This window comes from Melanotaenia boesemani, chromosome 4 (assembly GCF_017639745.1).
Source record: "Melanotaenia boesemani isolate fMelBoe1 chromosome 4, fMelBoe1.pri, whole genome shotgun sequence".
Taxonomy (NCBI): Eukaryota; Metazoa; Chordata; class Actinopteri; order Atheriniformes; family Melanotaeniidae; genus Melanotaenia; species Melanotaenia boesemani.
In genome coordinates this window covers 38,391,962-38,413,699 of record NC_055685.1, presented here as the reverse complement: position 1 = coordinate 38,413,699, position 21,738 = coordinate 38,391,962, and the positions used below count along the sequence as shown (strand labels likewise).

Sequence of the window (21,738 nt, the reverse complement as noted above, 5' to 3'; positions counted from 1 at the left end):
ACAAAAAAAAACTGAACTAAAAATAAAGAAAAATGGACAGAATTATTATTTAATTTTATTTATTTATTTAGCATCCATTACAACTATATGTACGAGGCTGATTATGCTAATTAGCGACTTTGAGGACAGCCAATAGCTACTTTTCTTACTGAGGAGTGGGAACAGTGGCTGGAGAGGAGCATCAGTCCCTGAGGCTGTTTATTACCAGGAACTACATGGAGTCATACCTGCCCTGTGGGGGATGATGGGACAAAGTTGCCGTTCTGCTTCGACTACAAATTTTGATTTGACAGCTTCTATGTCCACTTGTTTTGTATTAGTGCAGCCAGTAAGATGTTTTTTATGTCAACTGCTGCACAAAAAAATGTGAATTGTAAACATTGTAATTTCTTGTTAAAGTATTTATCTCTAATACAGCGAAAATGAGAGGAAATGTGAATATTTGCTATGCATGGTGATTTCAGTGTGCGCCCCTAAATTTTCTGCTTGTGCTCCTAAAACTTTAAGTTAGGATCCGCTGTGCTCCTTGTAAAACAAGTTAGTCTGGAGCCCTGGATAGTGGCCTTTTTACGATGAAAAGTGATAAATAATGCTGTTATCATGGATAATTGTGGATTTACCATATTGAGCAGCGGTGTCAAACATATGGCCCAGGGGCTAAAACCGGACCACCAGAGGGTCCAATCTGGACAGTGGGATGAATTTGGTTTAACTACGACATTCTTAAATAAAAGTAACTGTAATCTTTAATGTGTCCACATCAGGTTCATTTTTTCTAAAACATTTTCAAGGCAAGTTGTTTTTCTCCAGAAATTTCAAGTTTACCATAAACATCAAACATCTGCATAATGTACTTACACGTCTTTGCACTCAAAGGGAAAATGTGACATTTTTATTATTTATAGGTTATTATGCTGTTATTTTACTGCTCCAGCCCAGCTGGGATTAAACTGTGCTGAATGTGGCCCCTGAACTAAAATGAGTTTGACCTCCCAGGTCTCTGCATAAAACTACATTTAGTGGCTGGACTGTTAACCTCCTGGACGGGATAGAAATGTCTGGAAAACTTCGGTAGATCACCTTAAGGGTAGCTATCCATCACAGTTTACCCCATAGAGCTACACTCTACCACTCCTGAGACACTGATGGTGATAATAGAGATAGACCTTGGGAGGTTTTAAAGGTTAAATAACTGTAAAAACAGGGCGAGCTGTGTTTACCTTGCGTCCTTTCTCGCTGTCTGGGAGGTAGCAGTGTCGAGGGAAGCCTCTGGCAGTGAAGGGCTTCCCTGGGTTCGGATGCTCTGGTCCCTGAAAGCAGACGGACACGGTTCAGGTCACCATGGTGATGACAAAACGTCCCGCTGGCGCAGCCTCGTGGCTCACCTGAATGCCCGGTGGGATGTTGTAGATGATGCGGATGGTTTTGCAGTCGGGATGGCCGGGTAGAGAGTGAGGGATGATGTGGTACTCCATCTTCCCTGCTGGCTGGTTGCCTGTCTTCACGCCGTAGATGGTTTTACATGTTGGACACTGAAGACTGAAGGAAAAGGACAAAGAATTCCTCATTATGGAGCTGATTTCACACATAGAGGAACAGAGATGGCTGAAGGCTCCTGAGACCTACCTGCCGTCCTTGTTGCCGTTGTTGTACATCGCCACCAGACACTGGAAGTGGTACTGGTGTCCACACTGTGCCAGTCGCCCCACTGACTCTGCTCTGGAAACAGGACCCACACCTGGACCTTTGTATCCAGACGGCCCCCCTAAGGGCTCCATACAGATGGTACAGTCCTGAAAAAGAGGAAAACAATCAGCCTCTTCCCCATCATCACCGTCAGCGTGAAGCATGCGGAACGGCTCTGACCTCCTCTGGTGGACTTTTTACTTTCTGCAGGTACTTCTTCACCACCTCCTCTGGAGTTTTACCTGTAAACAGAAAACGGAGCGTGAGGGTGATTCCCGAGCCGATCGGTGGCGTTTCAGACAAACGACGGCGCCGCTCACCTTTGCGAGCCTGTTTCTTGGTGGTCTTCCTGCAGCAGTGGCCGAAGCCTGGCACCGGTTTAATGTCGCTCTTGCTGACGGGTGGAGGATGCAGCACCAGCTTCGGAGGCCTGGTCAGACACACGGGCAGCGCGGCGGCGCTCATCAGGATTCCTGTGATCCCTGAAAGAAGCCAGACCAGAGTCCGGTCAGAGGATGTGATGGGTCTACGGTCGGCGGTGTCTCTCAGGTGAGTGTGTGTTCTTACCGGCCAGCGCAGGGTGGACAGGACTGGATCCATTCAGGTTTTTCACAGGGACGGTGGGCACACTGCAGGAGTAAACACATCATTTAATCCAGATTTTACCACATGAAGCAGAGCACTGGCAAAGCCACAGAATACTCACTGAGAAAAACTGATCACCGTCATTTTCCACACCGAAACTCACTCACACAAAAACTGGGGCAACAAAAGGTCCGTTTTTTTACTCCAACTCCCCCAAAAACAACAAAACTGAAGGAAAAGTTTTACGTTTCCCTCGTCTCTCTGTACCGTGTCCCCCTCCTCAGACTGGTTTCCTGGTGTCTCTGTCCTAAGTCCCCCTCCTCAGACTGGTTTCCTGGTGTCTCTGTCCTAAGTCCCCCTCCTCAGACTGGTTTCCTGGTGTCTCTGTCCTAAGTCCCCCTCCTCAGACTGGTTTCCTGGTGTCTCTCTGACTGTATCGCTCAGCTCACCAGCGCATGAATGACTATCCCGAGCCGTATGTGTGTTTATGAGCACTAATCCGCGGAGTTTCCATCTGCTCAGTGAGCTCAAAGAGATGGACGTCATGCAGCTGCTTGCTGAAGATTACCTGCTTCGTCACAAAGCCCATCATGATCATCATCTCACACCATCTCAATTAACCCTTACATACTGCTAGGGTCAAATTTGACCCATTTTAACATTTAAAAGCAGTAAAACTACCCTAAACAACATTCTTTCAGCCTGAAATTTGATGACTTTTCCTTAAAAAAAAAGAAAATGTTTCAAACTTTTAAACTTTCACTCAGGTGCTGCAGCGTTTTGTACAGTGAAACTGTTTGGGGCCAAATGTGACCCATGTCTCGTGTGACCTTGAGGTCTTTCTCCAGAAACGAGTGATGTAAAACCAACACACATAATTCAGATTAAATGGATTTTGGCTTGTTGCCAAGTTCTCCCATCTGCGGCTATCTGACCCACGTTGACCCATTCAGGTGATGAACAGGAAACATCCAAACCCTGCGGGACAGCAGCCCCCGAGAACCGACTGGACACCACCGTCTTACACACTGCTACTGGGAGAAAAAAACCTCCTTCGAGCCGGATTTGAACCAGCGACCTAAGGATGTCAGTGTCCCCTCTACAGTCCGCCGCTCTACCAACTAAGCTATCGAAGGGGCGGTCATAAGAGACCTCTTATCACGCAGACAAAAACTATTCAGGTCTGGTTCTAGTTCAGGTTCTGGTTCGGGCTCAGGTCAGGTTTGGGCTCAGGTCTGGCTCAGGTTCAGGTTCGGGCTCAGGACTGGCTCAGGTCCAGGTTTGGGCTCAGGTCTGGCTCAGGTTCAGGTTCGGGCTCAGGTCTGGTTCAGGTTCAGGTTTGGGCTCAGGTTCAGGTTCGGGCTCAGGACTGGCTCAGATTCAGGTTCTGCTTTGGGCTCAGGTCTGGCTCAGGTTCAGGTTTGGGCTCAGGTCTGACTCAGGTTCAGGTTCAGGTCAGGCTCAGGTTCTGCTTTGGGCTCAGGTCTGGCTCAGGCTCAGGACTGGCTCAGATTCAGGTTCTGCTATGGGCTCAGGTCTGGCTCAGGTTCAGGTTTGGGCTCAGGTCTGGCTCAGGTTCAGGTTTGGGCTCAGGTCTGACTCAGGTTCAGGTCTGGCTCAGGTTCAGGTCTGGCTCAGGTTCAGGTCTGATTCAGGTTCAGGTCTGGCTCAGGTTCAGGTCTGGCTCAGGTTCAGGTCTGATTCAGGTTCAGGTCTGATTCAGGTTCAGGTCTGGCTCAGGTTCAGGTCTGGCTCAGGTTCAGGTCTGATTCAGGTTCAGGTCTGATTCAGGCTCAGGTCTGGCTCAGGTTCAGGTTTGGGCTCAGGTCTGGCTCAGGTTCAGGTTTGGGCTCAGGTCTGACTCAGGTTCAGGTCTGGCTCAGGTTCAGGTCTGACTCAGGTTCAGGTCTGGCTCAGGTTCAGGTTCAGGTCTGGCTCAGGCTCAGGTCTGGCTCAGGCTCAGGTCTGGCTCAGGTTCAGGTTCAGGTCTGGCTCAGGTTCAGGTCTGACTCAGGTTCAGGTCTGGCTCAGGTTCAGGTCTGGCTCAGGTTCAGGTCTGGCTCAGGTTCAGGTTCAGGTCTGGCTCAGGCTCAGGTCTGGCTCAGGCTCAGGTCTGGCTCAGGTTCAGGTTCAGGTCTGGCTCAGGTTCAGGTCTGACTCAGGTTCAGGTCTGGCTCAGGTTCAGGTCGGAGGGGCGAGTGTGGAGATGACCTGCTGTTTCCTGCGGTGGGTTTAGCTCTAACAGGCTTTCTGTCAGCGCTCTAAGCTGCTTTCACTTACACCCGCTCAGCGACACCACACCGGCCGTGCACGAGGAAATGTGTGTGCGTGAAATGAGTTTCACAGCTTTCAGAGAGAAACAACAAAGAGAAACCGTGAGGAGGGAAACGGACAGAGCGCTGTCAGACGGGAGAACTCAGGGCTAAGTTTGATAGTGAAAGTTAGAACATTTCCACATGCATCCAGAAAAAAGGCTCCAGGTTGCTAGGCAACATAAAGACTGGACTCTGGAGACAAGGAGGAGGGTCATGTGGTCTGATGAGTCCAGATCTACCCTGTTCCAGAGTGATGGAGCATCAGGGTAAGAAGAGAGGCGGATGAAGGGATGCAGCCATCATGCTACTGGTCAGGTCCAGGTTCAGGTCTAAGTTCAGCAACATTATGTGTCCAAAGAATGAGGTCAGCTGATGCCTGAATATACCGAATGAGCTTCTTAACATTCTTAGCATTCATGAGACTGTGAAAGAGTTGTTCAGGGAACAGGAGACATTTCCACTCCGGGATCGGCCACCACAGAGTCCAGACCTGAAGCCCACGGAGAATCTTTGGGATGTGCTTGATGTCTGACTCTCCCATCATCACTCCGAGATCTAGAAGAATTAATGCAACTCTGGACGGATAATGCCAGAGAGAACTCTGCAGTAATCAGAGATAACGGAGGTCCAAGAGGACAAAAAAAACCTGATGAAGACCCTGATTATCTGCTCAGGCTGTCTTGAGTGCATTGTTTTTACAACTGGAAACCATCTGATATCATTTCCTCTGAGAATCCAGACACATTTCCCGACTTGCCCGTCATGTCCACGCCAAGCATCAGTCAGATGTGGCAGCGACCACGTTTGGCTCACGTTGATGAGCTGTCGTATATGTAGGCACGTTGGTTGAACACAGACTGACCCACTCATCAACGACGAGCGGGAAACACCGACATCAGATCAGTGACGGCACTAATCACGGTGCAGCCCTTCACATTTGCAGGCTGCTGCGTTAGCATGGAGGGCCTTAACAGCGGAGCTCTGAGTCAGGCCTGATCCTGGATAAGCCGCCATTCAACACACTGTCCAAGTGCTCCACTGACACGCACACACACGTGCACGTTTTCAGGCTCTGTTGTTGTTTATACGCGGTTTCCTCTGCTTGTGCACACCTACAGCACAGGCAGGTGGGTGGAGCCACATGTTGCCTTGACGACTCTGACGCGACGTGGACAGGATGAAAACCTGAACCCACTGTGCACGCTAAGCCAAAACAGCCGTGCACGTGACAAGTACAAGTTCATTATCAATATGTCAACATTTAATGATCTATCCTTCAAATACTAAAAATAACCTTAAATTTATTGAGAAAAATTTGTTTTGCCTCAGTTACACATTTACATATAAATATACATACACATATTTTAATACATTTTTATTTTATATTTTTTATAGATTACAAATATGTCTATTTAAATTTTTATAAAGTTATAAATTTATAAAATATTTTTTATTTAAAATGAATTTATAAAACTGATCAATTTAATATTTTATAAAGTTAATATATATTAAAATATGTTATATTTATACATTATTATATACATTATATTTCTGTTTTTATTGTAATCTATTTAACCTTATAACGCCGTACCTATCATATTCGACATACAGTTTCTGAGACCTTTGGCATCATTTTATGGTAAAAAAAAATCTCATTCTTGTCTTGTGCCCCCTGGTGGAAACCAGGCGCCAGAACACTATAAACCAATTGTTTTGACATACCACAAATTATATTAAATATACATAGAACTACAATTAATTACATATTAATATTACATTTTGTTAAAGAGCCAAATTATAGATTAAATACATTTAATCTCAGGATGCACCTATACCGATACCAGTGTCCGTCCAGTAGTCCAGTGGGTGTACTTGTACTCCATGTTCATAAAAGTATTCCAATACTAAAAATGAATCTGTTATTGCAAAGAGATTATTTTTTGGAAGTTACATTTTGAATGTGGCATCATCTTGGCGTGAGAAGGTCATTTTGGGCATGTAGTTGCAGGAATCAACCAAAAACCACTTTATCCTCTTTATTTCTGTTTTTCAGCCTTAAATTTGAGGACGCTGCAGGATGACCCATCTATTCTCACACAGTTAACCACTCAGCTGTGGAGGAGTGGGGGGGCGCGAACACCAACGGATGTTATCTACATTCGCTTTGGCTCAAAACGTTTTGGAACCACTGATCTAGCAAGTTCCAGTTTGTGTTCACATGGACAGGACGGAGCTCGTTGTTAAACCTTTGCTATTTTGTCAACCCAAAACTCTGTTACCATGGAAACGAGAGGACAAAACTCAAAGAAAGAAAGTAAGAAAAACACCTTACGTATCACTGTCTCAGCATCGCTGTGTAAACGGGGCATTATTCTCCCGTGTGTTTTCAGTAGCAACGAGCTTTTGGACCTGTTCCTGGCAACGGTCTGGACGGTCCATTTAATCTGCTGAAATCATGATGAGACTCCCCCTCCACCCATCCTTTGTCTCACACACCACCTCCACCCCTCCTCGCCTCCTCCTGCTCCCTCCACCCAAATGGAAATCAGCTGAACTCACTGAGACAGCAGACAATAACACTCCCAAACGTTCTCACACACACGTTGCCTCCAACACACATTCTCACACACACGTTGCCCCCAACACACATTCTCACACACACGTTGCCCTCAACACACATTCTCACACACACGTTGCCTCCAACACACGCTCTCACTAGTGATGGTTTAATGAAGCCCCGTGAATGTGTTGAGTCTATAAATCTAGTCCATAATCTATAAATATATTAAAATACATTAAAATATATTAATAAAGTAATCTATCTATCTATCTATCTATCTATCTATCTATCTATCTATCTATCTATCTATCTATCTATCTATCTATCATTTATTTTAGCAGTTTAAAGTTAAATCTTATCTTATTGGAATGTATAATTTCTTGCATTTTCCACTGCTTTTTCATCAACTGAATCACACGAGACACTCGTGTGATTCTGGCCCTTATTTGTCTTTGGTCACGTGATGCTCATGAAAATAATATGGAGTTTGCCTCAGGCTTCATTTGGACACGCCCCCTTTACTCGATGCAGGCTTTGGGGCTTTTGTGTCAGACGTAACTGGTTCTCACACACAAGTTGCCTCCAACACACAATCTCACACACATTAAAAAAATACTTGTTTCTGCTTCAGTAAAAACAAATGACTGTTGGTGTGACAACTGACAGCTAGTCTCCAGGTTTTAATCTGGATCGCACCAACACGTAAAGTTCTCAGAAGTGGAGGTTCTGAAATACTGATCCAGACTTTTGTCAGTTTCTGAGGAAGCTGATTTAGCCATGGGACCGAACACAGTTCAAGTTTGAGACGTGGGGCCACCAGACGAGCGTCGAGGCATCAGCATGAAGCCGCCGTCGGCCTCAGACACCAGACGATTGTTTGGTCTGGCTGTCTGGTCTCTTGAACAGAGACCTGATCTGGTATGCTGTCCCATTCTTCACAGAGAATAAAGGACAGCATTAATTATCCAACAGCCTCCACATCGCATAAGATGTGTAACGTGTTCACTTCCTCATGCAGAATCTGTTTTTTCTCCAATAATAATTTAGATTATTTTATCTAATAAAAAGCTGATTTTTATTTTTTTTCCATCAACTGTGTTGTAACTGAAACTGCTCCCATGCATTTCATTCACCTTCTCACTCACAGCGCCCCCTGTTGGCCTCACATGTCTCCCACAGCAGCCTGTGGATCAACTAACAGGTGTCTCCTGCTCGGCTCTGTCCAAAATGAAGTCAAACCTCCAGGACCTCTGTCTACCAAATCCACCCCCCCCCCCCCCCCCACACACACACACACAAACCCACATCTTCATCCCACTCATTCATTCTCTTTGTCTTGTTCTCATCATCCCCCACTCCACATTCTTCCCTGCTGCCCTGTTAGGATGGCCAATATTTACTTCTGCTGCATGTGAGAGGGAAGGACAATGTGTGTGTGTGTGTGTTAAATGCCTTCACAGCCAGCCTGCGCTTTATGTGTGCGCTTTATGTGTGCGTTTTGTGTGCGTTTATGTGTGTCACCTCCCTCTTTCTCTGCTGTTGGCCTGATTTCTGAACCAGTGTGATCAATCTTTGACAGTCTGCTTACTCGTCTCTTTGTCTTTCACCCCCCCACCACCACCCTGTCCCTCAGCTTGTCTCAGGCTGTCTGAGTTGGATCTTTTCGACACCAACACACACACACACATATATTCATATATATCCATATATAACCCTACACCCCTCCCCTCAGGACTGTGGATGTCTCGGGGTGGCGAGCAATGGCGCTGCCTGCAGCAGAACCACTGTTCAATCCCCCACTTGATAAATATGCACATTCTGAATAAGATGCCCCTCCACCCCCCAAAAGTAACCCCCAACTAAGAGATGCTTTGAGTTCTGGAAGTGAGGCGTGTTTATTAACTGGGATGCTAACGCTAACGTAACTGCCCTCTGGTGGATGCATTGGCTACAACTGTGCTAACATAAAAGACTCATAAGAGATGAGGTCAGTGATGTTTGAAATGGTCCAACCTAATTATGTATGTAAAAGGAGCAGAAACGGACCTTCACATAAACCCTGGCCCACTTCATGGACAGTACGGTTTGCTTGGTGTAGCGTGAACATGCAAACGGACCATCCAACGAACCAACAACAGGAAGTAAGATGCATCGTAGCGCAACATGCTGGATAACTTGCTGCCTCTGCTGCTGCTCATACTGGACAGATTCTGGTTAAAAGCGGATCAGGTTTGAACATCAAAGGAAAAACAGAGACCAGACTGCAGAAATTGATGGAGCAACAATAAATTTCTGCAGTCTGGTCTCTGTTTTTACTTGTTTTTACTGATGTGTTTTTACTTGGACTATTTACTGCTGGCTGACTGTTTTCCATCCAGGCCAATCAATGAGCCAGGTTTTCTTCGTGTCTTTCCTCCCGGGTCAGCAGTCGTTTCGGGTGATATTGCATTCTAGTGAGCAGCTGTTGTAACTGCGTGATGCTGTCCATGTGGTTCGGTCAGCTTCAGTAAAGCGCAGTGTGAAAGCAAACCTGAAAAATGTTTTCTGCCCAATCGAATCGAGACCACCCGGACTGCCCTGGTGTGAATGCGTCCTTAAACAGACTTCAGAAACAAGCTGGCCTCTCTGGAAGTGGTCTAAATTGGTTCAGGTCCTATCTCAGACAGAGAATTTCTTATTAGCATTAATGAATTGGCTTCAAAGCTATATAAACTGATTTATGGAGTTCCCCAAGGCTCCATTTCAAGTCCAGTTATTTTAATCTCTACATGCTGCCCCTTGGGGACGCCATCAGGCGACATGGCATGAACTTCCGTAGTTATGCAGATGATACTCAGCTTTATACTGCTGTCTCTCCTGGTGACGCTTGTCCTATTGATGCCTTTTTATACTGTATTTTACACAATAAGACATGATTGGCAGAACATCCATGCTGGTGCTATCATCGGTGCTATTTCCACTCGGATTCAAGTTTCAAAACTCATATCAGAAAAATAACAAAGACAAGAATATTTCCAGAGTGAGACAGTTTGTCCTTAAGCCAAATACAAAGGTAATGATCACTGCTTTTGTCTCCATAACCATGAATTATTGTAATTCTCTTCTTTCAGGTTTTCATAAAAACTATATGAATCCACTGAAATTGCGACCAGCCAGACTGAACAGCAGCTTCTCTGATCAGCAATGAGCCGATACTGAGGACAGTAATCTGTCTGCAGCGCTGCCAGAGTGTTCCCAGACTATTCACATACATCCTGCTTCCCTTTCAACTCATTCGATTGGACCTTAAATATTAAAAACAGGATAAATTATAACTACCTTTGTTTTATTAAGAGTATGAAGCAGCTACAGACATCGTCTTTGATTTACTTTAGAATTTTTTTTTCTCATAAATTATTTTGGGAAAACATTTAAACAGGATTCATTTTGTTAATCAGTTGCTCTCTTTTTAAGAAACGATGTGTGGTTTGCTTCAGCCTAATAATGACCATAATCACAATAATGTTCACGTAAAATGATTTAGTATCTGACAACATCCAAACTCAGATTCCAGAATCGGCCCGTCTGTAATTATTATCCTCCTCTTTAATGCAGAGCTGAGGGCAGCTGGGAGTGCTGACATTTAAAAACACTAAAGACTTAGTCAAGTTTTTAATTCAATAACATTTGATTTAAAATACATAATATTTAGTGTCAGTGAGGGTTAAGATAGTTGAGCATTGTTTTTATATATTTGCATATGTGTGTGTGTGTCTCAGGCTGGTGGTTGGTTAGGTGAAGCATCGTGGCTGCAATGTGCTTTTATTTTTCATTTTAATTGTTGTGTTTTATAATGATGTTGCGAATCTTCTGTATGAAAAGTACAAATAAACTGCTTGATGGAGAAGTTCAGGCTGCTAAAGGAAAGCAGAGACAGAGATGAAAATAAAAACAGGAGGACGGAGAAGAGACAAAATGGCTGGAAAGTCTCAGAAATAACTGGGAAGGGAAACACGGAGAGAGGGGGAAGGAGAGGGACGCAGAAAGAAGTGAAAAACTCTGCATTGTGCTGCTAATGTGGCCCAGGCTCGGATAATCCAACAAAGGTTACTGTGGAGACCAACAATGGGGCTTCGAGGGGCCCCAAGCTCTGAGATGGGACCGGAGAGGAGGTGGAGGGGGAGGGGAAGAGAAAAAGAGGAGGCACCACCAGAAAAATCTCACATCTGACCAAAACTTTAGCTGGAAGCTTTTTTATCTGCAAGACTAAAAACACATCACTTCCTGCACAGGATGACAAGAAGAGTCAAACAGAAGGAACCAACAAGCAGCGTGGAGGCTGGCAAATGCTTTTTACAAGCAGTAGAAGAAGAAGTCAAACTGTGACTGAAGGCTGATTGAAATCAATCACTTCCTCCTACGAGAGTCTAAACACTCCTTCAGACGAGAGTTTCTGCTCCCCCCTGAGGTCTGAACCACAGCCCGAGCAGCAGGAACTGAGCTGCAGCTGAATTCTGACCATGTGCATGTTTTTATTTGCTCTTCACAACTGCCAGGGCTGTATGTCTAATCCGGCCTCTACAGAAAGCTGAGACGCGTGAGATTACTACAGACGGTTCAGAATCAAGATACGTGCGTCAGAGTAAATTCACCTGGAACACAGTAGAAAATCTACTTTTTATCTCTGACTAAAAAAAAAAAAAAAAACACAATCCTTCGAGTAAAAATAATTTTCAGTCACGCCTGACTGAAAAAACGCCTGATGAGCTAGGGCAGCTTTTTCTTCAGCAGCCCCCTGACTCTGGAATTGTCTCCCTCTTTCTATGAGATCTGCCAGAAACCTGAATTAATTTTAAAAACTCATCTTTTTACATTGGCTTTTAACCCCAGAGAGCACCATCATTAGGTCGGGCTTTTCTGTTAATTTTATTGTTGTTTGATGTTTTGTTTTCTATTATTATTTTACCTGTCCAGCACTTTGGCTACCTCTTGGTATGTGAAAGCCCTAAATAAATAAAGTTTGATTTGATTTGATGCTACATGTGCAAAAAGTTGTCTGTGCTGCGGACTCAGCTAAAGTTTGTTCAACACAACCACCAGCCTGCATGAGCGATTCAGCTTTGTTGTTTCATGTGGATTCTTGGTGATGCCGTTTATCTCAGAACGGAGGGAAGCTTCCACCTCATCTGACTTATCTGATTTTTTAAACTTCTGCGTCTTAAACCTGAGCAGCAGCAACAGAAACTCCAGCAGGACTGAAGGCACCTCTGGGATAATTCCCTCACAGCCTGACGTTCATTACCACCGTACAGACAGGGAGGGCTGGGACGTGTGCACGTATTTAGCACGTCCTGCCCGGGCGTACAGTATTTTTGGCGTCTTTAAACTTGTCCGGGTGCACGTGCAGATGTTTTTCTCAGCATGTCTAAGCAGACTTAAATGTGTGAAAGAGTTTTAATGCTGCTGCTGCTGGTGTGTGCGTGCATGCACAGTTGTCAGCTGTTGGTGTGTTTGTTTACTCACCCGGATGCGATGAGCGCTCTGGACTGTGCCATGGCGATCCTCTGTAATGCCGGCCTGCTCAGCCCGGCTAAGCTGGATCGCTGTGGCAACGGGGCGTGGCACACCGTTGCCGCTGACGACGGCGCACGCTGCGGCTTCATCACCACAGCTGATGGAGATGGCACTGGGGAGGGGGGTGTGGTCACGCCACTGGCGGGGGTTATTAATGTGGCAGTTGGCACCGATTCGCCGGCTGAGGATGAGGAGGAGTGTTTGGGCGGAATGGACGGAGGGTTGAGGTTTGGGTTGGAGGAGGGGGGCTGAGGCGGTGGTAGGGATGGGGGAGGCGGCCTGTTGGAGGAAATTCCCATGGAGGAGGCACCGGCGGTGAGAGCCACCAGCGACTGGGCGAAGAGCTGGGCGTTCCTCCGCGGGGAGGCAGTGTTTTTGGTGATGGCGAGGCCATGCGGCAGCGTCTGGTAGTAGTTGGAGTTGGAGTTGGAGTTCTGCTGCTGGCCTCGTCCCAGAGTGGCGGATTTGGATGGACTCAGAGGTTTGGAGGTGGGTGGTACAGAGTTCTTGGGCCGCTGGATGGTTAATGAGCGTCTTCCCAGAGTCTGTATCGCCGCTCCTCCACCCGTGTTGGTCTTCACACTGAGGACCAGCATGCACTGCTGGCAGGAACAAGGCTGGCCAAGGCCAGCAGCCTGCAGGCCCCCGTTAGAGGTGATGGAGCTTCCGACTCCCATGCTGGCCCCCGACACCCCGACACCCAGAAGGGCTCCGGTCAGCCCTCCTCCAACACCTCCACCTTTGGGTACAGGGAGAGGCCCGGACACTAAAGGATAGGCCATGTCAGCACGCCTCTGGATCCTGCGACACCTCTGGCTCTGTCTGTTCACCTGTGGGACAGAACCGTTTATGACGTTTGGGCCTGAAGCTTGAAAACTTCACATCACCTGAAAAAGTTCTCCAACCAAACCTGGGTCATGTTCTGGAAGTCGATGAGGTAGCAGAAGCCGAGCGGAGTCAGGTCCAGGCAGGTCTGCGGCCGGCTATGGGCGCTCTCGATGGCGATGGCCACCTCCATGTCGTACGCCGTCCACGTGCCCGCATCGTTTTCCCACTCCCACTGCCAGCCCTGACCCGGCGCCGAGACGGGATCATAAAAAGTCCTCCGCACCGGACGGATGGTTCCTGATCCACAGAGACACAGATAAGGACAATGGTTAAAGAGATGAAAATATATTTAAAAAAAAATACTGAGTTATTTTTTTTATTATTTTATCAAATTTTTATATATGTTCTGACTTTTGATCTCAAAACTTTAACCCTCTAATGCTATATGTAACATCTGCACACAGAGACCTTCTGCATCACTTTATGGTAAAAAAAACCCCAAAACCGCATTGAACAAAAATCTAAAACTTGTCTTCTGCCCCCTGGTGGACTTTTTTGGCAATACAATCATTTTGACATGTCAATATAAAAGTTTTTTTTACATTTTGTTAAAGGGCTAAACACATACTTCAGATTCAAACCATTTTCCGTGGGCTGGGCTTTAAAGGGTTAAAAATTCTGATTTAGTTCTCAGAATTACATCTTATTGTTTCAGAAATAGTTACAAATATTTTCACTTAATTTAATGTTTTTTTTATTCATTAGAAATTATTGAAAAGTTTTTAAATTGAAAGTAAGAAAATTATTTTTGTCTCAGAACAAAAAAATTATTTTACATTTCTTACTTTGTGTTTCCACCAGTTGGAAAAACAAGCTTCCATAATTTTATCACAAAATAAATAAACAGAGATAGGAATAAAAATATTTTTGAATTTATTATGAAGCAGAATAAAAAGAAAAACACGAACTTTAACACTAATACGGCCTGTTTTTGGATCCAGATTTTGACGAGATGCAGTAACGAACTCTGAGTGAACAGATGAACGTGCCTTTTCTTCATCAGTCTATCTTTCCACATGTGTCCACATCATGGTGTAAAGGAACTAAAATGATCTTGAAACTCTGGCTGAGCTCCATGCTGAAACTCTTGGTGCCACGTCTTTCTGCCAGCCTGGAGAAAGACGCTACGAGTCTGAAAAATCAGCTCTTATGCAACAACTACTCTTCAGAGCAACATGTGTCCTTTCCAGCTGCATGCATGACTTTCATTAAAATACTTGGAGGGTGGATGGAAGAGGGGGAGGATGCCAGCTTTGTCATACTGAGCCCTGCAGAGTGCTGGGCTGCAGTATAAAACACTTCTCAGACGTGCTCTCATCCATTTATTCCTATTTTTTCTGATTTTACAGACAGATCAACATTACATTTAGAATAAAAATGCAGATAAAAACGGTGACAAATCAAGCTACATCTTTGCATATTCCTTCTTCATTTTAAACCAATAAAACCACATGAGTGCTCATATTCTCTCCATTATGCACATAAAAACGGAATAATGTGCAGCTTTATTGATCCCCTTAGGGGGTTTGTCTGTGTGGATGTATGAATACAAGAGGAGGCATCATGGGAAAGCCACTTCCAGGGTTCCTGTAAACAGCATGTGCATTATATGTAGTTAAAGGTTCATCTGCACTGTGCTGGCCAAAGTTTCGTGATTCTTAACATAACTTATAGAAGGTTATCCTTGTACTGGTAACCAGTAGGGATGAATAATTAAATCCATAATCCAGTGATCTTTCAGTATAATCCTGTTTCTTAGCATTTATGTTGTACAGTCGTGCAAGAAAGGCTTGCAGTGTTGGTTTCTGCAGCTCTCTGAAGGTCCTGCCACAGCATTTCAGTCGGAATGAGGTCTGACATAGACTGGACCACACCAAGACCTCCTCCTCCAGCCTGTCTGGTTCCTGCAGCCAGGATGAGATCTGGATTTTAACTGGATCATGTGAACACCTGGTCCTGGTGTAGATCTGCTGCTGTGTTTGGGATCATTGTCCTGCTGATGGACTCACATCTGACTCTGGAAGACTTTGGTATCCAGAGGAGTTCATGGTCCACTCAATGACTGCAGAACAAGCCCAGGTCACCATCCCTCCACCACCGTGCTGGCAGCTGGTCTGAGGTGTTGGTGCTGATACGCTGTGCATTCTGACCAAACATGTCCACTTTGTTCTGGCCTGTCCTCATTCACCAAAATCTTTATAAATATTTTATCAGGTTATAGGAAAATCCTCTGCCAAGTTCACCACTGTGTTTGCAGCTTATCTTAGATTGGTGAATGCCAATATATCGTAAACTGAAGGGACGGACAGCTGCTCCTAATTTGCAGGTAAACATCCAAAAAATGTCCATAAAAGGGCAAGACTTACGGACCGTGTGTAAACAGAGAGACAGAGGTGAGAATGAGAAAGGAGTTAATAACAAGAAGTAATAATAAAGATATGCAGTGAAGTCTGATTTTTCTTGTTTTGTTAATAGAACTGGTTTTAAATGATGACATGGTGAGATTCAGATAATATAAAAGCAGTTTATGTAAAAATGGGTCATTAATTCCTGCTGAACCTGCAGTCTGGTCCATGAACGCATCCGGCTGTAAAAGGAAAGTGATACACCGTAGGATAGATGTTCATTACATAGCCTACAGTTCCTTCTACAGCTGGAAAAGTAGATTTCGTTGAGATGACAGTAAGATTTTGCAGCATCGGTTATGACATGACTGATCCAGATGAACCAACACGATGCACTCTGTATCGGTGCATCAGGCAGGTCATCGGATCAACTCCTGTTATGCTGAACAGATTTTACATTTCAGAGGATTATCTCCATAAGAACAGAAGTTAATACTAGAAGATGTCACGACTCGTGAAGATGGGAGATCTGGTTTTGATAGAAACAAACTGAAAAGAATGCAGCATGTCGAAGTTTACCAGGAAAAACAACCACAATGCCAAAAAAGTTGGGACGCTGTGAAACGTTTGAATAAAAAAGCTGAATGCAATGATTTATAAAACTCATCAAGTCATATTTTATTCTCAGTAGAACATAAACAACAGATTGTTGAAACTGAGACATTTTACCATTTCATGGAAAATATGAGCTCAGTGAATCTGATGCAGCAACACGTCTGGAAAAAGTTGGAAAAGGAGCAACAAAAGGCTGGAAAAGTAACTGGTATAAATCAGAAACATCTGGAGGAGCATTTCACAGCTAGTCAGGTTAACTGGCAACAGGTCAGTAACATGACTGGATATAAAAGGAGCATTTCAGAGAGGCAGAGTCTCCGATGGAAAGATGGACAGAGGTTCACCAATCTGAGAGAAACTGGATCTAAAAGTTGTGGAAGAATTTCAGAAAAATGTTCCACAGACTTTGAAGATCCACCATCTACAGTGTAGAATATCATCAGAAGATTCAGAGAATCAGGAGGAATCTCTGTATGCATGGGATGAGGCTGAAGTTGGTGATCTTCTGCATTAAAAGCAGATATGAGTCTCTACTGGAAATCACTGCATGGACTCAGGAAGACTTCCAGAAACCACTGTCTATGAACACATCCACAAATGCAGGTTAAAGCTCCATCATGCAGAGAAGAAGCCAGATATGAACAAGATCCAGAACGATCAAAATGGTCTGAGGCAAAGTGGAAACCTGGATGAAGATGTGAACTAGTTTGTGGAAAGCATGGACGGCTTGTCCTGCAGACTAAAGAGGAGAGGGAGCATCCAGCTTGTTATCAGTGGACAGGTGAAAAGCTGCATCTCTGATGGGATGGGGCTGCATTAGTGCCTATGGCGTGGGCAGCTTCCACATCTGTGAAGCTCCATCAATGCTGAAAAGTACATGGAGGTTTTAGAGCAACATCTGCTCCCATCCAGACAACGTCTCTTTCAGGGAAGGCCTTGCAGATTTCAGCAAGACGATGCTGAACCACATCCTGCATCCATCACAGCAGCATGGCTTCACAGGAGAAGAGTCTGGCTGCTGAACTGGCCTGCCTGCAGTCCAGACCTTTCACCAGTACACAACATCTGGAGCATCATGGAAGCAGAAATCCAGCAACCAAGGTCCAGGACTGTAGAGCAGCTAGAATCCTGCATCAGACCAGAATGGGACAACATTCCTCTCCTAAAACTCCAGCAACTGGTCTCCTCACTTCCCAGATGTTTCCAGACATGTTAGAAGAAGAGATGCTACACCATGCTGAACACCACCCTGGAACTACTTTTTACACCATGCTGAACATCACCCTGGAACTACTTTTTACACCATGCTGAACATCACCCTGGAACTACTTTTTACACCATGCTGAACACCACCCTGGAACTACTTTTTCCACCGTGCTGAACACCACCCTGGAACTACTTTTTACACCGTGCTGAACACCACCCTGGAACTACTTTTTACACCATGCTGAACACCACCCTGGAACTACTTTTTACACCGTGCCGAACACCACCCTGGAACTACTTTTTACACCATGCTGAACACCACCCTGGAACTACTTTTTCCACCGTGCGAACACCACCCTGGAACTACTTTTTACACCATGCCGAACACCACCCTGGAACTACTTTTTACACCATGCTGAACACCACCCTGGAACTACTTTTTCCACCGTGCCAAACATCACCCTGGAACTACTTTTTCCACCATGCTGAACATCACCCTGGAACTACTTTTTCCACCGTGCCGAACATCACCCTGGAACTACTTTTTCCACCATGCTGAACACCACCCTGGAACTACTTTTTCCACCATGCTGAACATCACCCTGGAACTACTTTTTCCACCGTGCCAAACATCACCCTGGAACTACTTTTTACACCATGCTGAACATCACCCTGGAACTACTTTTTCCACCATGCTGAACACCACCCTGGAACTACTTTTTCCACCATGCTGAACACCACCCTGGAACTACTTTTTCCACCATGCTGAACATCACCCTGGAACTACTTTTTACACCATGCTGAACACCACCCTGGAACTACTTTTTCCACCGTGCCAAACATCACCCTGGAACTACTTTTTACACCGTGCCGAACACCACCCTGGAACTACTTTTTCCACCATGCTGAACACCACCCTGGAACTACTTTTTCCACCATGCTGAACACCACCCTGGAACTACTTTTTCCACCGTGCCAAACATCACCCTGGAACTACTTTTTCCACCATACTGAACATCACCCTGGAACTACTTTTTCCACCGTGCCGAACATCACCCTGGAACTACTTTTTACACCGTGCTGAACACCACCCTGGAACTACTTTTTACACCATGCTGAACATCACCCTGGAACTACTTTTTACACCACGCTAAACATCACCCTGGAACTACTTTTTACACCGTGCCGAACATCACCCTGGAACTACTTTTTACACCATGCTGAACATCACCCTGGAACTACTTTTTCCACTGTGCTGAACATCACCCTGGCACTACTCTACACCATGCTGAACATCACCCTGGAACTACTTTTTCCACCGTGCTGAACATCACCCTGGCACTACTTTTTTATTTACACTTTACACAGAGTCCCAACTTTGGGACATATCAAGTTGCTGCAAGAAAAACGTAGAAAATACATGAGAAGGGTGGATCTGAGAGCACAGAAATGCCTGAAGCAGGTGGAGAAAGAAGCTGACCATCTGGTCTTTATTGTTCTCTTTATCACGGACCCCTCCCTTCACACACTCGGCTGCAGACTGACCAGCAGGCGAACACATGTCAGGGTCAGGTCATGCTTCATGAATAAAGGCGTTCTCTCCTTCTCAACGTCAGTCACTTGGTGGGAAAATCTTGCATCCGGGTTGAGCCAGCACTTCCTCTTCTTTCCTCTGTTCATCCACTTCTCACCACCGGCTGGTTTAGAACACCAGCTTCCAGCTCATAAAACTATAAACAAAGTTTTTTAAAGCAGCTGTCGTCAAAGAATCTGTTCAGGGAGATACATCCATAATTATGTCAGACTGAGATCTCCCTCACCATCTAGTCTTTTATCTCTCACCCTTCACGCCCCAGTTTGAGTCCAAAGTGTTGCAGCATTAAAGCATGTTTCTTGACCTGCAGCTTGACTTTTCTATTCATCATCTTCAAACAGCCCCGAGGTGGCGAGGGATGCTCCATAAAAAGACCGGAGCAATGAAGCTTTAAATCCTACCTGAGGAGACCACAGAAACAACCTGTGGCACGTTTTTAACAGAAATGAGGCCAAAAAGCCAAAGAAGACGTAGAACCACGAGATAAGTGAGGCACATTCAGACCAACGGGCGTGGGGTGAGTTACCGAATCACGTGAAAGGTCACTGAGACGCAACCTTTTCACACCAACATCGTTTCCTCTTTTTGATTCCTTTATCTGGACTTCTCAGCTTCCTGCTGCCTCATGTCACCTCCTCCTCCAGCAATGATGTGTTCATACACCGGGTCTATCTCCCGCTTTCATCCGTCCAGCAGAAACCAAGTTTTGTAATAAAAAAACACTAATTATGAGTGTTTTACATAAGCTGGGACTTTTCCTCCTGAACTTTACACACATCAATAAAAGCTGAAAGATAACAGATATCCTGCCTTTCAATCACAACTACAGTTTAAATCAAATTTCCCCCACAATGCCCTGCACTTTGCGTCTCATGTACCTCGTCCTTGCTGGCTGTACATTTCAGACATTTACTCTGATGCTGCTTGTGAGTCGATAATAAAGTCATAAATTCTTGCTGTGACTGGTGCTGGTGTGAAGCATGCACGTCCAACTTTTATTCATCTTTATGCTTTGTTTAGTTAAGAGTTGCATGAAAGAATACCTTACCCCCTGACTTTAAAGTACAACGCTCATCTTTACTGCAGTTAGCAAATTGTGCCACTAGATGTCACTATAGTGGTCCAGTTACTGGTGGGGGTTTATTATCTGGAGTTCTTCTGTTCTCTGTGGTAGTTAGACATCCGTTCGTTAATGTAAACTATTATCCATCAGACACAAACGGCTTTCAATAACTAAAGATTTATACTAGCTATAATCTGGTTATAGAAAGTTATCAAAAGTTGGTAAAGAAATAGGTTTTTTCATTGTTTTGTTATGAAGCTGCACACACTGTGTAGATGTATTATTAATGTTTTATTTTTACATTAGTAATTTATTTAATTATTTTTATGTATTAATTGTTATTCACTTATTTTATATTTAATAATATTTTCTTGTTTCCAAGTCTATTTATTTATTTATAACTGTAAATAAATTCGAGCATTAAAGGGTTAATTTAATGCAGGTTTTTGTGAATGATGTCTTATAATATTTTTCATATATTAATACATTAATTAATGCATAATATTGTGAATTTCCTTTAAGGAGCAGAAAGAACCATAAGCTAATGATATCAGAAAGTAAACCAGCTGAAAGGCAGCTGCAGTGGACTCCGACAAGGATGAAGAAAGAGGAGGAAGAGCTGGAGGCAGGAACCTGAGATAAGTGGGATTAGTTAAGGAATCATCCAGGAGGTCAAACTGACCTGGAATCAGCACAAGAGTCAAGAAAAGTCCTGCAGACGTCTCATTTTCTGTCTGAAACGACCACCTAACCCTCAGTGTCTGACTGGAAACTTGACAAAGTTAAAATTTCTGCAGCTGAATCATTTCTGAGTGATTCTGGATTCATTTGCTCCACAAATGCAACCAGAAAGACGCCTCAGCAAACCCCCCAGAAGTGTTTAAAAGCGCCTCATCGCTCATGTTTTCCTACATTTACCATATTTCCCTGTAAATCCCATCACGAGTCTTCAGCCTCGGGCATGTGTGTGTGTGCTGCCGACGTCTGGGCTGGTTTCAGTCCTGACCCGACCAACGAGCAGAGAAGCCGGGCGGCGACGGTTGAAGTGCTGCTGCGAGGGATTTACTAGAAATGGATGTTATCAGATTTGTGTGTTTGAAGTCGTGAAATGAGAGAAATATTGACTGATCTCTGGTTGTGCTTCGTATTCGCTGGTGTGAGGGTGGTGTTGAACAGGCGGTGGGTGGTTTGCCCCCACAAGGCCTCACAGTCGCAGTAACCCGACACCCAGAGTTTCACAACAACAACTCGGAGGAAAATCCGAGCTCTGACCCCCTCTTACTTTCTGATTCTACACAGAAAACATCCAGAACGTTTCACTCCACCCT

The 21,738-nt window shown here is 44.8% G+C and overlaps 1 protein-coding gene and 1 non-coding gene across 3 annotated transcripts in view; both read right to left on the bottom strand.

The window, feature by feature from the left end:
- LOC121638486 (E3 ubiquitin-protein ligase DTX4-like) overlaps positions 1 to 21,738 on the bottom strand; it is a 37,844-nt gene that overhangs the window by 4,073 nt on the left and 12,033 nt on the right. For both annotated transcript variants that reach the window (XM_041983318.1, XM_041983317.1), the window contains exons 3-10: positions 13,610 to 13,824; positions 12,649 to 13,529; positions 2,254 to 2,315; positions 2,007 to 2,168; positions 1,867 to 1,928; positions 1,627 to 1,793; positions 1,386 to 1,539; positions 1,221 to 1,310 (exon numbers count right to left, since the gene is read on the bottom strand). In XM_041983318.1, coding sequence (XP_041839252.1) covers positions 1,221 to 1,310; positions 1,386 to 1,539; positions 1,627 to 1,793; positions 1,867 to 1,928; positions 2,007 to 2,168; positions 2,254 to 2,315; positions 12,649 to 13,529; positions 13,610 to 13,824 — 1,793 coding nt within the window. The remainder of the gene's footprint in view (positions 1 to 1,220; positions 1,311 to 1,385; positions 1,540 to 1,626; positions 1,794 to 1,866; positions 1,929 to 2,006; positions 2,169 to 2,253; positions 2,316 to 12,648; positions 13,530 to 13,609; positions 13,825 to 21,738) is intronic.
- On the bottom strand, positions 3,322 to 3,407 carry trnay-gua. Its single transcript is given in 2 exon segments — positions 3,322 to 3,357; positions 3,371 to 3,407. It is a non-coding gene; the product is annotated as a tRNA-Tyr (tRNA).